Raw genomic sequence first — 14,080 nt, forward strand, 5'->3', positions numbered from 1 at the left:
GCATAAATCAAACCATAATGCTGACAGGTGTGATGCCGCGTGGTGAAATACAACCGAGACCCATAGTTAGCACACAACCAACGACATACATGGACATGGGTTTATATAATTCATACTAATGCATGCCAACTGTATAATGTTTTATGTATATTCCATCTAACGCATGCCAAGAATACTTTGATGTATGATGTACTTGAAGTTTATAGGTATAAATTTATAGTGATAAAATGTAAGGTGTGTATGTAAGGCGGAACTATCATTATGGTGAGCCTTAAGTTTAAAGGTTTGTCATGTATATGTATATATTTTTAAAAAAATAAATTATGTACATGGAAAATAGGTGTGACACTTCACATGTGATTTTTTATGGAAAAATATTTTCTTTATACACATTATGGATGTGAGAAGTCTCAATTTAAATATTTTAACTCTCTTCAAATAAAATAAATAACACTATAAAAATAAAATAAAATAAAAATAGCACATGGAATTGATCCATGGTATTGAGAACCCATTTTATGGATCCATGGTATTCATGTGGAATATAGCCTATAGATGGATCTAGGTTGGTTTAATTTCCCCCTTGAAAGCCTTATTGCAGCGTTTGCACAAGCTAATGTCACATGAATAACTATCTTAGATCTTTTATGCTATAATTTATGGATATGGTTACATTATTCATACATTATGTTTAGATATTTGTGTAGCAATTTTTTAATTTTTATTTAGCATCAATTACTTCCCACTACAATTTAAGAAAGTCTTTACTAAAATAATGGATAGAATAAGATGTAAATAAATATATTTACCAAGTGTTACTTCTCATCATTATTTAGTAGTGATTATTACTCACCAAAATTTATGCAAGTCCTTGTGACTGGATAACCAATTAATTTATCTATCTCTATCTTAATTAGTTTTGCCAAAAAAGCCTACAAAAACTCCATTTCTCTATTAACCATTATTAATTTAGCAAATGTTGACCAATATACTTATGCAATTTTTCCATAGCATAAACTAAGTTACCTCCATCACTTATTAACTTATATTTATATCCATTTATTAATTTACTTTATTTAAATATAATAAATTAATAAAAAACATAAACTTAATTTGAAAACAACTTGGAAAGAAATCACATTGGCATATTTAGGCGGACGCTTTCAAACCAACCAGTGTGGTTCATCATCAGGACAAGATAAAAAATTAGATATTAGTGGTAAAATGAAAAATAAGATCTGATTTGTCATTTTGTTGTGATGATGAACCACACTAGTTGATTCAAAACGCATCGGCCTAAATATGCTAATATGATTTCTTCTCAAATTGTTTTCAAATCAAAATATAAATCACAAAAACCTAAATATTTTAAACTTAATTATTAAAAAACTCTTTTTACGATTAAATAAAATTCAAATAATAAAATTATTAACTTGAAAATTTGAATCCCCATTTTTTAAAATAAATCAAAATATTTAAAAATTACATGAAAAATTATATCGTAAAATTCGTTTCCTTTAATATTAATAATAAATGAAATGAAAACTTTAAATTTCCATCAAAATATTTAAAAAGTTTAGATTGGAAATTATTTAAAAAATTATTAGGTAGATAGAATATTTTTTATTTTTTCAAAAAATAATTAAAGAAATCATTAAAATTATATGAATATTTTGTAAACTAAAGTGAGATGTAAGTTTTTCACATTAATCACATTGTTAGGATTTGGTGGACATTTCGAACCAACTAATGGTTAGCCGTTAAAAATTAATCTAAAAGACTTTAAATTTAAAAAGTAGTTAAATTTAAATTTAATTTTTAAGAGCTAATTCTGGGCAATTATGCATTGTTACTATTTATGCAATGATGCATATTTACTATTTATTCCTTCTGATCAATGGATTTCTCACCTTCCCCCAAGGATAAACAGTATTAGTTGGTTGAAATGTCAAATCCTAACAATATGATTAATCCCAAAAACTTACATCTACATTATGGATCACAAAAGTCTTAAATCTAACATAAACTAAAATAAATTAAAAAACTAAAACTCACTACCTAGAAATAACTAGATAGAAAAAAATAACCCATAAACCCAAAAATATAATAAGTAACATACAAATCTAAAACTGACACCTAGCCGCTGGAAAAAAAAACAAAACTCTAAAAATAAAATTCATTATCAAAACTTATATTAATAAATATAACAAAGAGTTTACATAATTTTTAATAAGTATAATTAGAAAAAATTTATTATCAAAAATTATATTAATAAGAACAACAATAAATTTACATAATTTTTAATAATTATCATTAAAAATATTCTCTCTATCAATTTACAGAAATTTAGTAATTATCATTAAAAAAAAATATGTATCAATTTACAATTTTTTTAAACAATTATCTCTCACATCTTTTATTTAAATGAAATATGAAAAAATTAAGACCGTAGATGCAGCTATTCATCGAAACCATTAAACCCTAACTTATTTTAGGGTCAATTTTCGATTCCTCTCGGAGACGCTGCTTACTTAAACTTAAATTGAGGGACAGTGTGTCTTCTTGGCAGCGCAGGTAATCCAAGGGATTTGAGGCCGAAAGAAGCTCCATTCGGAAAACACTTTCCTGGCTTCAATCTCATATATAAAATGAACCAGGGCAGTGATTTGAATCAGCTGTCCGGCAACGAGCATGCACAAATATGATGATATGATGCTATTTGTCAGAATCTGTATTATTGTGATTTTACTCCTCATTTTGCTGCGCATTTATGGCAGATTTCTTTGTGTACAGTCTGCTAGATTTATCAGACGGAGTCGCCAGAGATCAGCTTTTATGCGTCATCAGTTTTATTTTACGGGAGAAGAACTGGTGACGCTGCGGAACGTGGTGTTGGATTCTGCAATATTAGAAACGCTGCCCAAGTTTGTGTATAGATCGCAGATTTTCACTGATGGGTTAGAGTGCGCAGTCTGTCTGTGCGAGTTTCAGGAGAATGAACATGGCCGGATTCTGCCCAATTGCGAACATAGTTTTCATGTAGATTGTATCGACATGTGGTCTCTTTGCCATTCCACTTGTCACCTTTGCAGAACCGCCGCCCAGCCTGAGCAGCAAGTTTTGGAATCCGGTAGGATATGGCAGGTTTTGGCTACAATTCCGCCGCCAATTGCTTGAGGGATACATTCCAATCTGAATTTGGAGCAAGGGCAAACTGCAAGCTCTGAAGAAGAATATGATCCGCAATGTAGCCCACCAAATACGTTATCTTGGTGTGGGCTGGATCAGATGAATGCATTAATGTCTCATATGAGCGAACCTCGGGTGGAAGAGAATTAATGCTTCATATTGCCATTGATATACCCAAGAAGGCCGATGTCTTCTGGTCACCCGGCGAAGGCCATATGCCAAATGATTGGCAGTCATCTTCGAAATCTTCAGTGTTTGTATAAATGTGTTAGAAAATCTTTACAGATGATTCTAGCTAGTAAAGGTTGAACAAACAGTTTTGCAAAGAAAAAACACTAAAAGAAAATCGAAAGAAGAAAAGAATGATTCGTTCGAAAATAGGTTACAGTGCTCATGATATAGTATTACTGGGTGAAGATCCCAAGGTAATGCACCATAGTGGTGATCAATAAGAAGACACAACACCTACAACAAGTTCCGGAGATAAGTAGACAGTTGCGGAGTGAAAAAATGAGCAAATCAGAGAGTAAATCATGCAGAAGAACTAACCAGCTGCGGAGTTAAAGAAGGAGCAAATCAAGGAATAAATCATGCAAAAGGAATCTTGCTTGTAGTCTCGTGCTCTAACTAAGAGTTCACATGTAGGTGTGTAGTAGTTCCAACACCCCCCCTGAACACCACTATGGGGAAAAATAGAAAATGGGCCTTGGAAACTAAGGACAAAGGTCACCCAAAATACAATGCAACTTGTACTAAAATTGATGAAAGAGGGAAAACTTCGTGCCAAAAAACCCCCTCAAAATACAATGTAATCAAAAGAAAAGAGGAAGAAAAGACAGTTGCTAAGCAATTGTGTCCTTCACTCCAAGACGATCGTGCAGAGAGCAAAACTTCTGCTCAGTGAATGTCTTGGTGAAGATGTCTGCAGTCTGTTCTGCTGAGGGACAGAACTGCAAATCAATGACCCGATCATGTACTAAGTCTCTAATGTAGTGCATATGGATCTCTATGTGCTTCGTTCGCTTTCGTTGTACTGGATCCCTGCAAAATTTGAGAGTGCTCTAGTTGTCACACCAGATGACAATGGGCTGGTGGAACTGGACGCCCAACTCAGTGAGGAAGTGTTGTAGCAACAGAGCTTGAATGGTGATGTTGACTACTCCTCTGTACTCGGCCTCAGCTGAAGAGAGAGCAATAGCAGCTTGCTTCTTGCTCGACCAACAGATAGGGCCAGATCCTAGACTGAGTGAATATCTGGAGGTGGACTTGCAATCAATGTTGTCCCCTACCCAATCAGAATCTGTGAAGCCAAAGAGATTCAATGCAGTGCATACTGCATAGTGAATCTCGAAGTTGATGGTGCCCTGCACATATCAGAGGATGCGCTTGGCAGAATTCTAGTGTAGCTCATGCGGCTCCTGCATGTATCTGGAAACTGCCCCTACTGCATATGAGAGATCTGGTCTGGAGTGGGTGAGGTACAATAAGCTCCCCACTAGCTGTCGGTAGAGAGTGTTGTCAACTAATGGAGTGTCACCTCCATCCTCAAGGCGAACCCCAGACAGAAAAGGAGTCGGTGCTGGCTTGCAATCAGTCATACGAAATCTCTCGAGGAGATCCCGTGCATACTTAGCCTAAGAGAGTTTGATGCCTGTGGCATCCTGGCTAATCTCAAGACCAAGAAAGAAGTGTAATGGACCCATGTCTGTCATCAAGAACCTATCATGCTAGGCTCTCTTGACTGTAGCAATGGTTGAAGCCGAGCTGCCGGTGATTAAGAGATCATCCACATACAAAACTAAGATACGAAGAGAATCATGTGTCCTGAGCATGTAAACATTCGGATCAAAATTACATCTTTCAAAGTTTTGTGATAAGAGAAAAGAATCCATCTTCGCATACGAAGCTCTCGCGTCCTGCTTAAGGCCGTAGAGAGATTTCTTCAATCTGTAGACCAAAGATGAATCCTGAATGAAACCATGTGGCTGCTCCATGTAAATCTCCTTTGATAGGTCTCTGTGAAGAAAGGCATTCTTCACATCCATCTGATGTACTTCCCATCCCTAGGCAGCTACAATGGCAAGTGTGAAGCCTATGGAATCCATCTTTGCTACTGGAGCAAAGGTCTCATCATAATCGATGCCATGCACTTGTTGAAAGCCTTTAGCTACTAGCCTCGCTTTCCATCTGGTGATTTGCCCATCTGCAGCACTCTTGGTCCTGTAGACCTATTTGCATCGGAAAATTTTCCTTCCTGAAGGAAGGGGGACCAGATCCTAGGACTGGTTCTTGAGGAGGGAGTTATACTCCTCCTCCATGGCAGACTCCCAAGATGGATGCCCAGCAGCCTCAGCATAAGACTGTGGATCAGAAGACTGAACCAAATGACAATGCCAAGATGGCGATGGTTCAGTGGTAGTGAGGGCAAGAGGAGGCTCAATAAACTCTGAGCTAGTTCTCTGCAGATCAGAGTTATCCCCCATAAGACCATTTGTAGCAGCTGGGTGGTCTTGTGCATATATCTCATGTAAGCTCCTTATTCTCTGATTTATGATAGGGGAATATGATTCACTGTTAAAAGCCTGATCTGGGCTTGGATGTGGATCATCATATGCATGCACTAGATTTGTATCTGAAAACTCTGTCTCTGCATCTGCATGCTCTAACGCGGCATCTGCATGCTCTGTATCTGCATCTGAGTGTACTGAGTCATCATCTCGGACATGAGGTAGATAAAAGGTGTCTGCATGCGACACTTGAGGTGCATGCGAGAGACTTTCCTCAAATTTGACACTTTGCTCAATGATGAGCTTGTCCGTAGAGGAAATCAAGAGCCAGTATCCTTTCACACCATCAGGGTATCCAACAAAGACGCACTGAATGCTTTGTGGATCAAGAGATTTCCTCTTTTCAGAGGGGATCCTGGCCCATGCTCGGGAGCCAAAAACACGGAAGTGGGTGACCTCTGGTTTAGTGCCGCTCCAAGCCTCAAAGGGGGTCTGATCCTTAACAGACTTATGAGGAGATCTGTTCTGGATGTAGTTAGCACAATTAAGTGCTTCAACCCATAGCTTATGAGGCAGTGACTTAGCATGCAACATGCAGGAAGCCATCTCTTTGAGAGATCGGTTCTTTCTCTCAGCAACTCCATTCTGCTACGGAGTGTATGGAACTGTGTACTGCAACTGTATGCTAGACTAAAGGAAAAGGTTTTGAAGTGTTTTGTTAACATATTCCCCCCATTGTCTGTACAGAGGGCTTTGATCTTTCTTTCTAACTATGTCTCAACTAGTGCTTTGAAAGCTTCAAAGTGCGCAAAAACTTCAGATTTGTTCCTGAGAAGATACACCCAAGTATACCTTGACAAATCATCAATAAATGTAAGCACATACCTTGCTTTGTTGATGGAAGGATGAGGAAAAGACCCCATGAGATCACTATGGATCAGATCTACAGGAGAGGATGCTCTGTGAATATTGTCGGTGTCAAACTTTTCTCTAGGATGTTTGCCAAGGACACACCCTTCACAAACTCCTTTGGAGAAACTGATATTTGGCAAGCATTCCACCATCTCATTCTTGCTTAGCTATTGCATATACCTGTAATTTAAGTGACCAAACCTCTCATGCCAAAGCCTACTACTATCATCAGCATGTGTAAGCAATAAGGAGGATTCAGGTTCAATAAATTCAGAAAATGTATACAATCTGACTCCATTATTTACCTCATCGGTTGCAATTTTGGAGCTGTTATGTAGGTCATATATGTTAACTGCATCTGGAGTGAATTCCACTCTCTTTCCGGTTCCGGAATGAGTGATCTGATAAATTGAAAGCAGGTTTACTGAAAGTTTTGGAAAATGAATCACATCTTCAAAGCTTCTGTGTAAAAGTTCCACTCTACCTTTACCGGTGACCTCAATAGGTGAGTCATCTCCCATGAGGATGGGAGGTCCTTTGCATGCATCTAAAGAGTAATAGACTTCCTTTGCAGCAGCCATATGATGTGATGCACCAGAATCTATAATCCATGCATCAGGAGAAGAATTAATTGCAACTAAAGCATGGAAATTGTTACCATTCCTGTGTGGCGGATCCTCATTTTTCTTCTTGGCACCCTGAGGGATGTGGTCCCCAAAGTTGTGCTTCTGAAGGATTTATGCCATTCGGTCAATTTGTTTCTTCATGCAAGAGGATTCTAGATGGAATCCTCTTTGACAGTAGGTGCATCTATTTCCTTTCTTTCCTTTCTCATTTCTCGAGCCGGAGGAGTCATTGAAGGGCTTGGTGTACCCTTCCTTCTTTGGATGGGAATGCACTTTTCCCTTGTCTTTTTGTTGCTGATTTTTCTGATTTGAATCAGCTTTGTGATTTTTATTGTGGCTGCCATCATGCACAGCAAGTGCATGCACTTTTCGAGGTTTGATTTTCCCCATGCCAATGAGTTTATCGTGCTCAAAAATAAGGGACTCCATAAATTCTTTGAGAGAAGGCATAGTGTAGGATTTACCTGTTTGAAGCCTTACTAAATATTTATAAACATATAAAGTTAACGTTGAAAGATATTTAATAAAATTAACTGATATATCAGAAAATAAAAACAAACAATGAAAAACCATTTGTTTAATGGAAGGGCCACTCAACTAACTAGAGAGCATGGATACGTTTAGGTACATTTTGACATCATGTGAAAAATTACTTCAAAAATAGTTATCCTTGGGAAGTCATTGCAAGCCCCAAAGCCCATAACATAATTTTTAGAGATTTATACCAGATGGGGTAGCACGCGCATATCTTCCAATTCCTTTTGTATGTAAGCAGCAACTCAATTTAAAAATACTTATCTAAAAAATTGTTGAAATAAGTATTTTACATATAACTAACTGATATATTTTGGATCAAATAATTTGGCATTGCACTTCAGTCAAATCAACCTAAAAGATTTTAGTTTTCCTTGAACTACGGAACAACAAAATGTGATGGTTCATGCTCATGCCAAGGGAATAGTTTTCTAGAGGTCCATCTTAGCCTTCTCAATTTGAAACATATAATTAGTAACAAATACCACTTGCGAACTAGACACTTGTACTGTGATCCAAACAATTCATTGGGTGAGTTTGTATGTGGGAAGTTGTGATTACTTCTCTCTTTCCTTTCATTTCTTCCTCTTGAATTCTTAAATTATGATTTTATTATTATTATTATTATTGGTAAAGGAGAATGAAACTTTCAAATAACATTGCTCACTAATATATACAAGGTTCACACAAGCTTTGTGGATTTAGTCTTCAAGGGTTTTTTATAAGTAAATTACAACTTATAAGAAATTAGCAAATCCTTCGCAGTTGGAGATGGATGCAATACTACAATCTATATAGCTAACAACACATATCACTCAACACACTAACATGAGAAGTTAATATTACATTTGTCTTATGTACATTGGTTTCGCTCAAGACATTAAGCACAAATTACTACGAGCTATATGTTACACAATAAGTTATTGTGTAACTTGATTGATATACTCAGGAAAAATTAAATTATATATACACTACTACATAAATCGAGCTTTTAAGACAATATTTAAGACAATTTTTGAGTAAATTTTCTTAAATTGAGACAAAGTAAAGTGTCTTAAATATTCTCTTTAAGGAAGTGTCTCAAATTATTCTCTTAAAAATTTTCTCTATAAAGACAATATAGAACACAAGTTTCATTGTCTCTTTAGAGACAATTCATTTTTGTCTCTCTAGAGATTATAACTACGAATAAAGACATATTGTATATATGGAGACGATATGCCTATAATGTCAATGAGCGTCTTTTTAGAGACAATAAAATTTTCCTTTAGAAAAAAAATATAGAATGTAAATATTTTTGTTTCTTCATTGACTAATTCATGTTAGACCACTACGGAATCAAAGAACCAACCTCTTTCTTGCAAGACAGGTGTTGTTCCGTTGACCTAGCACCCTTTAAAAAAATATTTTGTTTTGGTAAAAAAGATGAAAACCAACCAACCAAAATGTGCTATCATTCGATGTTTAAAATCATAAAAAATTTCCTATAAACAATAATCTCAAGGCTACAAGAATACAATTGCATATTATAAACTCAAATAAACTAGTAATGCAATTTAAAAATCAATCTCACACAAAACTTTGATGAGCCATGGGGGAAAATGTGATAAATAGTGATTAATCTCACTGCAACATTGTAAAATCATATAATATGCTTGTGGCTGAGAAAAATTGACAAGGCATTCGTGTCTTCATCAGAACTTCAAATAAAACATTCAAACTAGAAAAAGAGAAAAGGAAAATCTGGCCAATCATTCCAGTGTTTTGATAATGTTCACTTGTAAGTATGAACAAAACCATAGAAGTAACTCATCGACAACATAAAATAAGATTTCTTTACGAAATATTATAATATCTTTTTGGTAATCATCCAAATTATAATATATGTTGGTTCTAATTACCTAGATTTGTTTTTCTAAGAACACTCACGTGATAATATTTAGGGCATGTAGTCCCCAATTCCATGATGTTTGTATCATATCACATAACAAAGAAATTGACTATTAGCACGATGTGTCATAAGACAAGAAGTGAAAAAACTCAACATAAAAGAAGGAAACCTAATTCATGTTATAAAAATTTCACTTATCACTGTCAACATAGCATTTTGAGCATGTGATATTTAACATTATGAAAGCTTTTATTGTCATACATTGTGGATTCCCTACTCTACAATACCAGAGTTCATTATTTTCCATGACCCTCTCTGTTATGGGAATGGCTAAGCTCAAAATTTTATTAAAAGCATACATTGTTAAATCAAAAACGAACATGCTAAAGCAACAACATGGTAAAATGGCTTTCAAAATCAGAGTGAGCTATAGTGTGAGAAGGCTTCAAACCAACCCAAAATAACATTCAAAATATGCTTGGAGACTAATGTGATGCGTAAAACTAGTTGTTCCCAATCATATTTTACCCACACACAAAGAGAAGGAAAACATCAGAATTTCAAATCAAAATGAATTGAATTTGGAGAAAAAATTTGTCACGTCTCCTCGTTCAAGCATCCTAGCTAACATCTGTAGTTATTCCATCACATGTTTGTCCAAATTGACATATATATTATCGAGTTTCTTTTTCTCTTCCTCTCAAACCTCCTTTTTAGTCTTTCTTCCCATCTTGCTTTTGTAGTAGACACTCATGATAGTCCTGACAACACTATATTTATATGCAGCTGCTATAGAGTGAACCATTAAACAGGCGCTAGAAGTCTCTCGCATTCAATTATTAAATAGAATATTTTGGTTCAAACCCATGATTTTAAATCAACCATTTATCCATTCTCTACAGTACTTCTACCTCATCAAATGCCTCCCAACATAAGACACAATGCACAGTATAATAGATGCCCATATTTGTGTACATTTGGGAATATTTTGTGCCACCTTTCCTGTCTACCTCCTCAAAATGAGGCTCTTGGTAGAAATTTGTCTTCATAGGAAGCTTGAATAAGTGACGCGGGCATGATAGAATAGGATATATCTCCATCTCGCATTGTTTAAACTTCATGGAATCTATGACCTTCTATAGAGGAACAAGAATATCCTAAATAACATCAATTTGATGATAATAATTTATGATAACTTCACCCTAATTTCTTAAGAAACAAGACCTTTAGAGGCATGACCCATCCCAATGTCCATCAGAATCACCATTGATGAGAGAAAGAGCATATGGTCTTTCCCTCCCAGCACAAACACCAGATATGCCAGTGGTAATACTCCTTACTAGGAATGTACTCAATGAACTTCCTTGTATTAAGAGTAGTCTAAGCATTCTTCTAGAACTAGGGCTTGAACCATCATCCAACATTGTTCATAACATTGATCATTTTCTATGCTTCTTCCCTGGAGGCATATCTTCATGTCGTGTGCACGGTTTCTATGCGGTATATATCATGCCCTCCACAAATTCTGGGACTTTGAATTCATCTTGATCTCTCGGTGGAAAGGAATTAATGTAGGTCAGGGATAACTCCCTAAGGTTACCCCTAGCAGGGGTATAAGTTACTCTTATGTATTCCTTAATGGGTATGATCTTGATCTCTGCTGCTAGTAGTAGCCCAAGTGTACCTTGGGACCATGGGATTCCATATAATATATCACAAAACACGTTACATTTTGTGGCCCTAACTCCCTTCTATCCCATACCCATTTATCAACCCACCAACAGTAATATCATCCAACTCAATTACCACTGCTAGGTTAAAATTCATGGGCACGGTTACCCTAGTAATTTGACCCAAATTGACCAGGGGTTCCACTCTTGTAATCATTTTCTCCTTATCAATTTTCAGTATGTTTGTAAAGTCATATAGATCCACCTCAAAGTGTATAGCCCTCTTGTAATCCACATTACGCATACTCACAAAAATATAAGGCTTTATAGTGATGCAAAAAAGTCATATTTAGATAGGTTTCTCTCCTTTAGATGCTTAATGATGTTATCCACATTATTTCCATACTCCTTCTATCTGTTCTTGAAGGATTTGTTCTTAGACGAAACATCTTGCCAAATAAAGTCATAAAATAGAATGTCAATGGTAGGGGAGGAACCACAAAAATCACTAATATCCAACTAAATTTCACCAAGTAATTCACCCAAACCTTCTTCCTCTTTGGTCAAACTAACATTGGATACTCCATATCAGGCATATTTTTTCCTCTCCCACATCCCACACCAATGCAAACAATGCCACTATCTCTATCACTAGCTCTATCTATTAATAAACAATCAACCCCGCACTCTCAGAACTCAATTGATAGTAAGGACCATAGCACAACCAAAATCCCAGTTGGTCAGAACATTGCATGCCCTGTTAAATGAATCACACCAACCTACACTGCTAAACAAAAAATAATAATAGGAAATTATGCACTCTTAGGATTGCTTCAATTAAACTAACAATATAACATACACCTACGAAGAACATAGTGGGGGAAGTGTGATGACTCTCCCTACTAAAGGATAGCAATGTGATTGTTTCCCTAACATCTACTGATGCTTCTCCTATTTGAGGATAGCAAGATTTATTGCCATAATAGTAATATAGAGTCCATATACTATATAAAATTATTTGATAGATGAAAAAAAATATAAGGGTAATACTTCTATTAAAGCCAATGAATGGTTCACTAAAGAGTCTAAAAGATCACCCCTAGACAACATGCCTTCCCATTAACTCAATTCTAATGGTAGAGATAAACATTTCATGATTTAAAGTAAATACAAAAAAAAATTCCCATTAAATTTTGGAGTTCTTAAAAGTATAACACTATACATGGCTAACGATCACATGTAGAAGAACATAGATATCCCAAGGCTAAGGGCGAATCCTATGAGGTTTTCCATGAGAAAAAATAAAAATAAGTATTTATAGCAACTATAAGTATGGTTTCTTTAATTTGTAATGAAGAAATTCAGCTTCCCTTCACATCAAAAAATACTACAGTAGATGAATGTATGCCAATTTTACAAAGAATGGTCACCTTAACCATCACAAAAACACTACATCAGATAAAATTGTACCAAATTTACAAAGAATAGTCATAATAATATTAATATAGAACCAAATCCTCAATAAGGGATATGCCACTTTAATTTTTAGTATGCTTGCAATTAAAAAGATATCACAAAGGCAACAATCACAACAAAGATTCCTCAAAGCGACGACACACCACTTTGATATTTGGTGAATCTAAAATTAAGAAGGTATCAAAAAGACAAACAATCACAAGGTGGGGAAATAATAAAAATGTAGGGCGTCTCTAAAAGGATGTTAATACCAAATTTAGGGAAGATGCAGTGTCTGAGGAAAAAATGATACAATCGATTTTTGCTACAATCTAGCTTATGTTGAATAAACAACTAAATAGAGATTCTTCCTAACAATGTGCCGCAACCACAAATGGTACGTCACATCATATACACCCTAGGGCCTTTAAATTAAATCACCATACCCATATTATAATTTACGGTTTTAATTGCTAGTTGCCTTGATAGCTCATATTTGAAGTTATTAGGTGCCTAAGACATGGATATATCACATGGATTCAAAGATCATTTAAGTGTTTTAAAATAACATTTGGAAGTCCTTAGGGACTGGAGTATGATCATGTAACCCAGAATGTACTTGTCACTCTTCATTGCAAGGGAAAACATGTTGTTAATTCTCTCGTGAGTCTTCTTCTACAAAAAAATACATAACACACATAACAATAATGAATAAAATACATTTTCACAAAGTGTTATTTGAGATCCAAACACGGCATATGCTGAAATACAATTTTGAGGATTTAGATAGTGTGTGAATGTGCATATTACTAGATTAGTTGTTGATTGATAATGTACTTTCAAGATCTGATCTAGCCCTAATGGCTGCTAAGATGATATATCAGTTATCTATTTGTGTTTTTCTTGTGATGATTTTTTCTTACAAATTTGGAAGTTTAAATAAGGTCTCTAGAGAAATCAGAGTCAGCTCAGTCATAAAAACATTTAAAGTGTAGAACCAAAACCTCATTTAAGGATGATTCTTGAAATTTATGGTTAGGGAACTAATGTTTCAACGAGGCAAAAAATCAATGATTGTGTTGATATGGACACCACACCTGTGTCCCTAACATAACAATAATGAATCAAATGAATTTTTCATGTAGTTATTTGAGATTTGAATGCCGCATACACTAAAATACAATTTTTAGGATTTTGATAACGTGTGAATGTGCATATTACTAGCTTAGTTGTTGATCGATAACATACATTCCACATCTTATTTGTGGGTCAGGTCTCTCCCTAATGGTTGTTGAT

At 35.3% G+C, this 14,080-nt stretch overlaps 1 protein-coding gene and 1 pseudogene across 1 annotated transcript; one reads left to right on the forward strand and one right to left on the reverse strand.

Annotated features, from left to right (window-relative positions):
- Positions 1–2,691: 2,691 nt before the first annotated feature.
- On the forward strand, positions 2,692–3,452 carry LOC149161619 (RING-H2 finger protein ATL2-like). Its single transcript, XM_089434940.1, has 2 exons — positions 2,692–3,144; positions 3,252–3,452. Exons 1-2 carry the CDS (start codon positions 2,692–2,694, stop codon positions 3,450–3,452), a joined length of 654 nt encoding a protein of 217 aa, XP_089291066.1.
- A 6,844-nt stretch (positions 3,453–10,296) lies between these two features.
- LOC149161620 (delta(24)-sterol reductase pseudogene) lies at positions 10,297–11,925 on the reverse strand (annotated as a pseudogene).
- Between the last annotated feature and the right edge of the window lie 2,155 nt (positions 11,926–14,080).

The sequence above is a fragment of the Pinus tabuliformis genome, chromosome 5_2, assembly GCF_031772625.1.
Source record: "Pinus tabuliformis cultivar Carrire ecotype Pingquan chromosome 5_2, CPIR1, whole genome shotgun sequence".
In the NCBI taxonomy this organism is placed as follows: Eukaryota; Viridiplantae; Streptophyta; class Pinopsida; order Pinales; family Pinaceae; genus Pinus; species Pinus tabuliformis.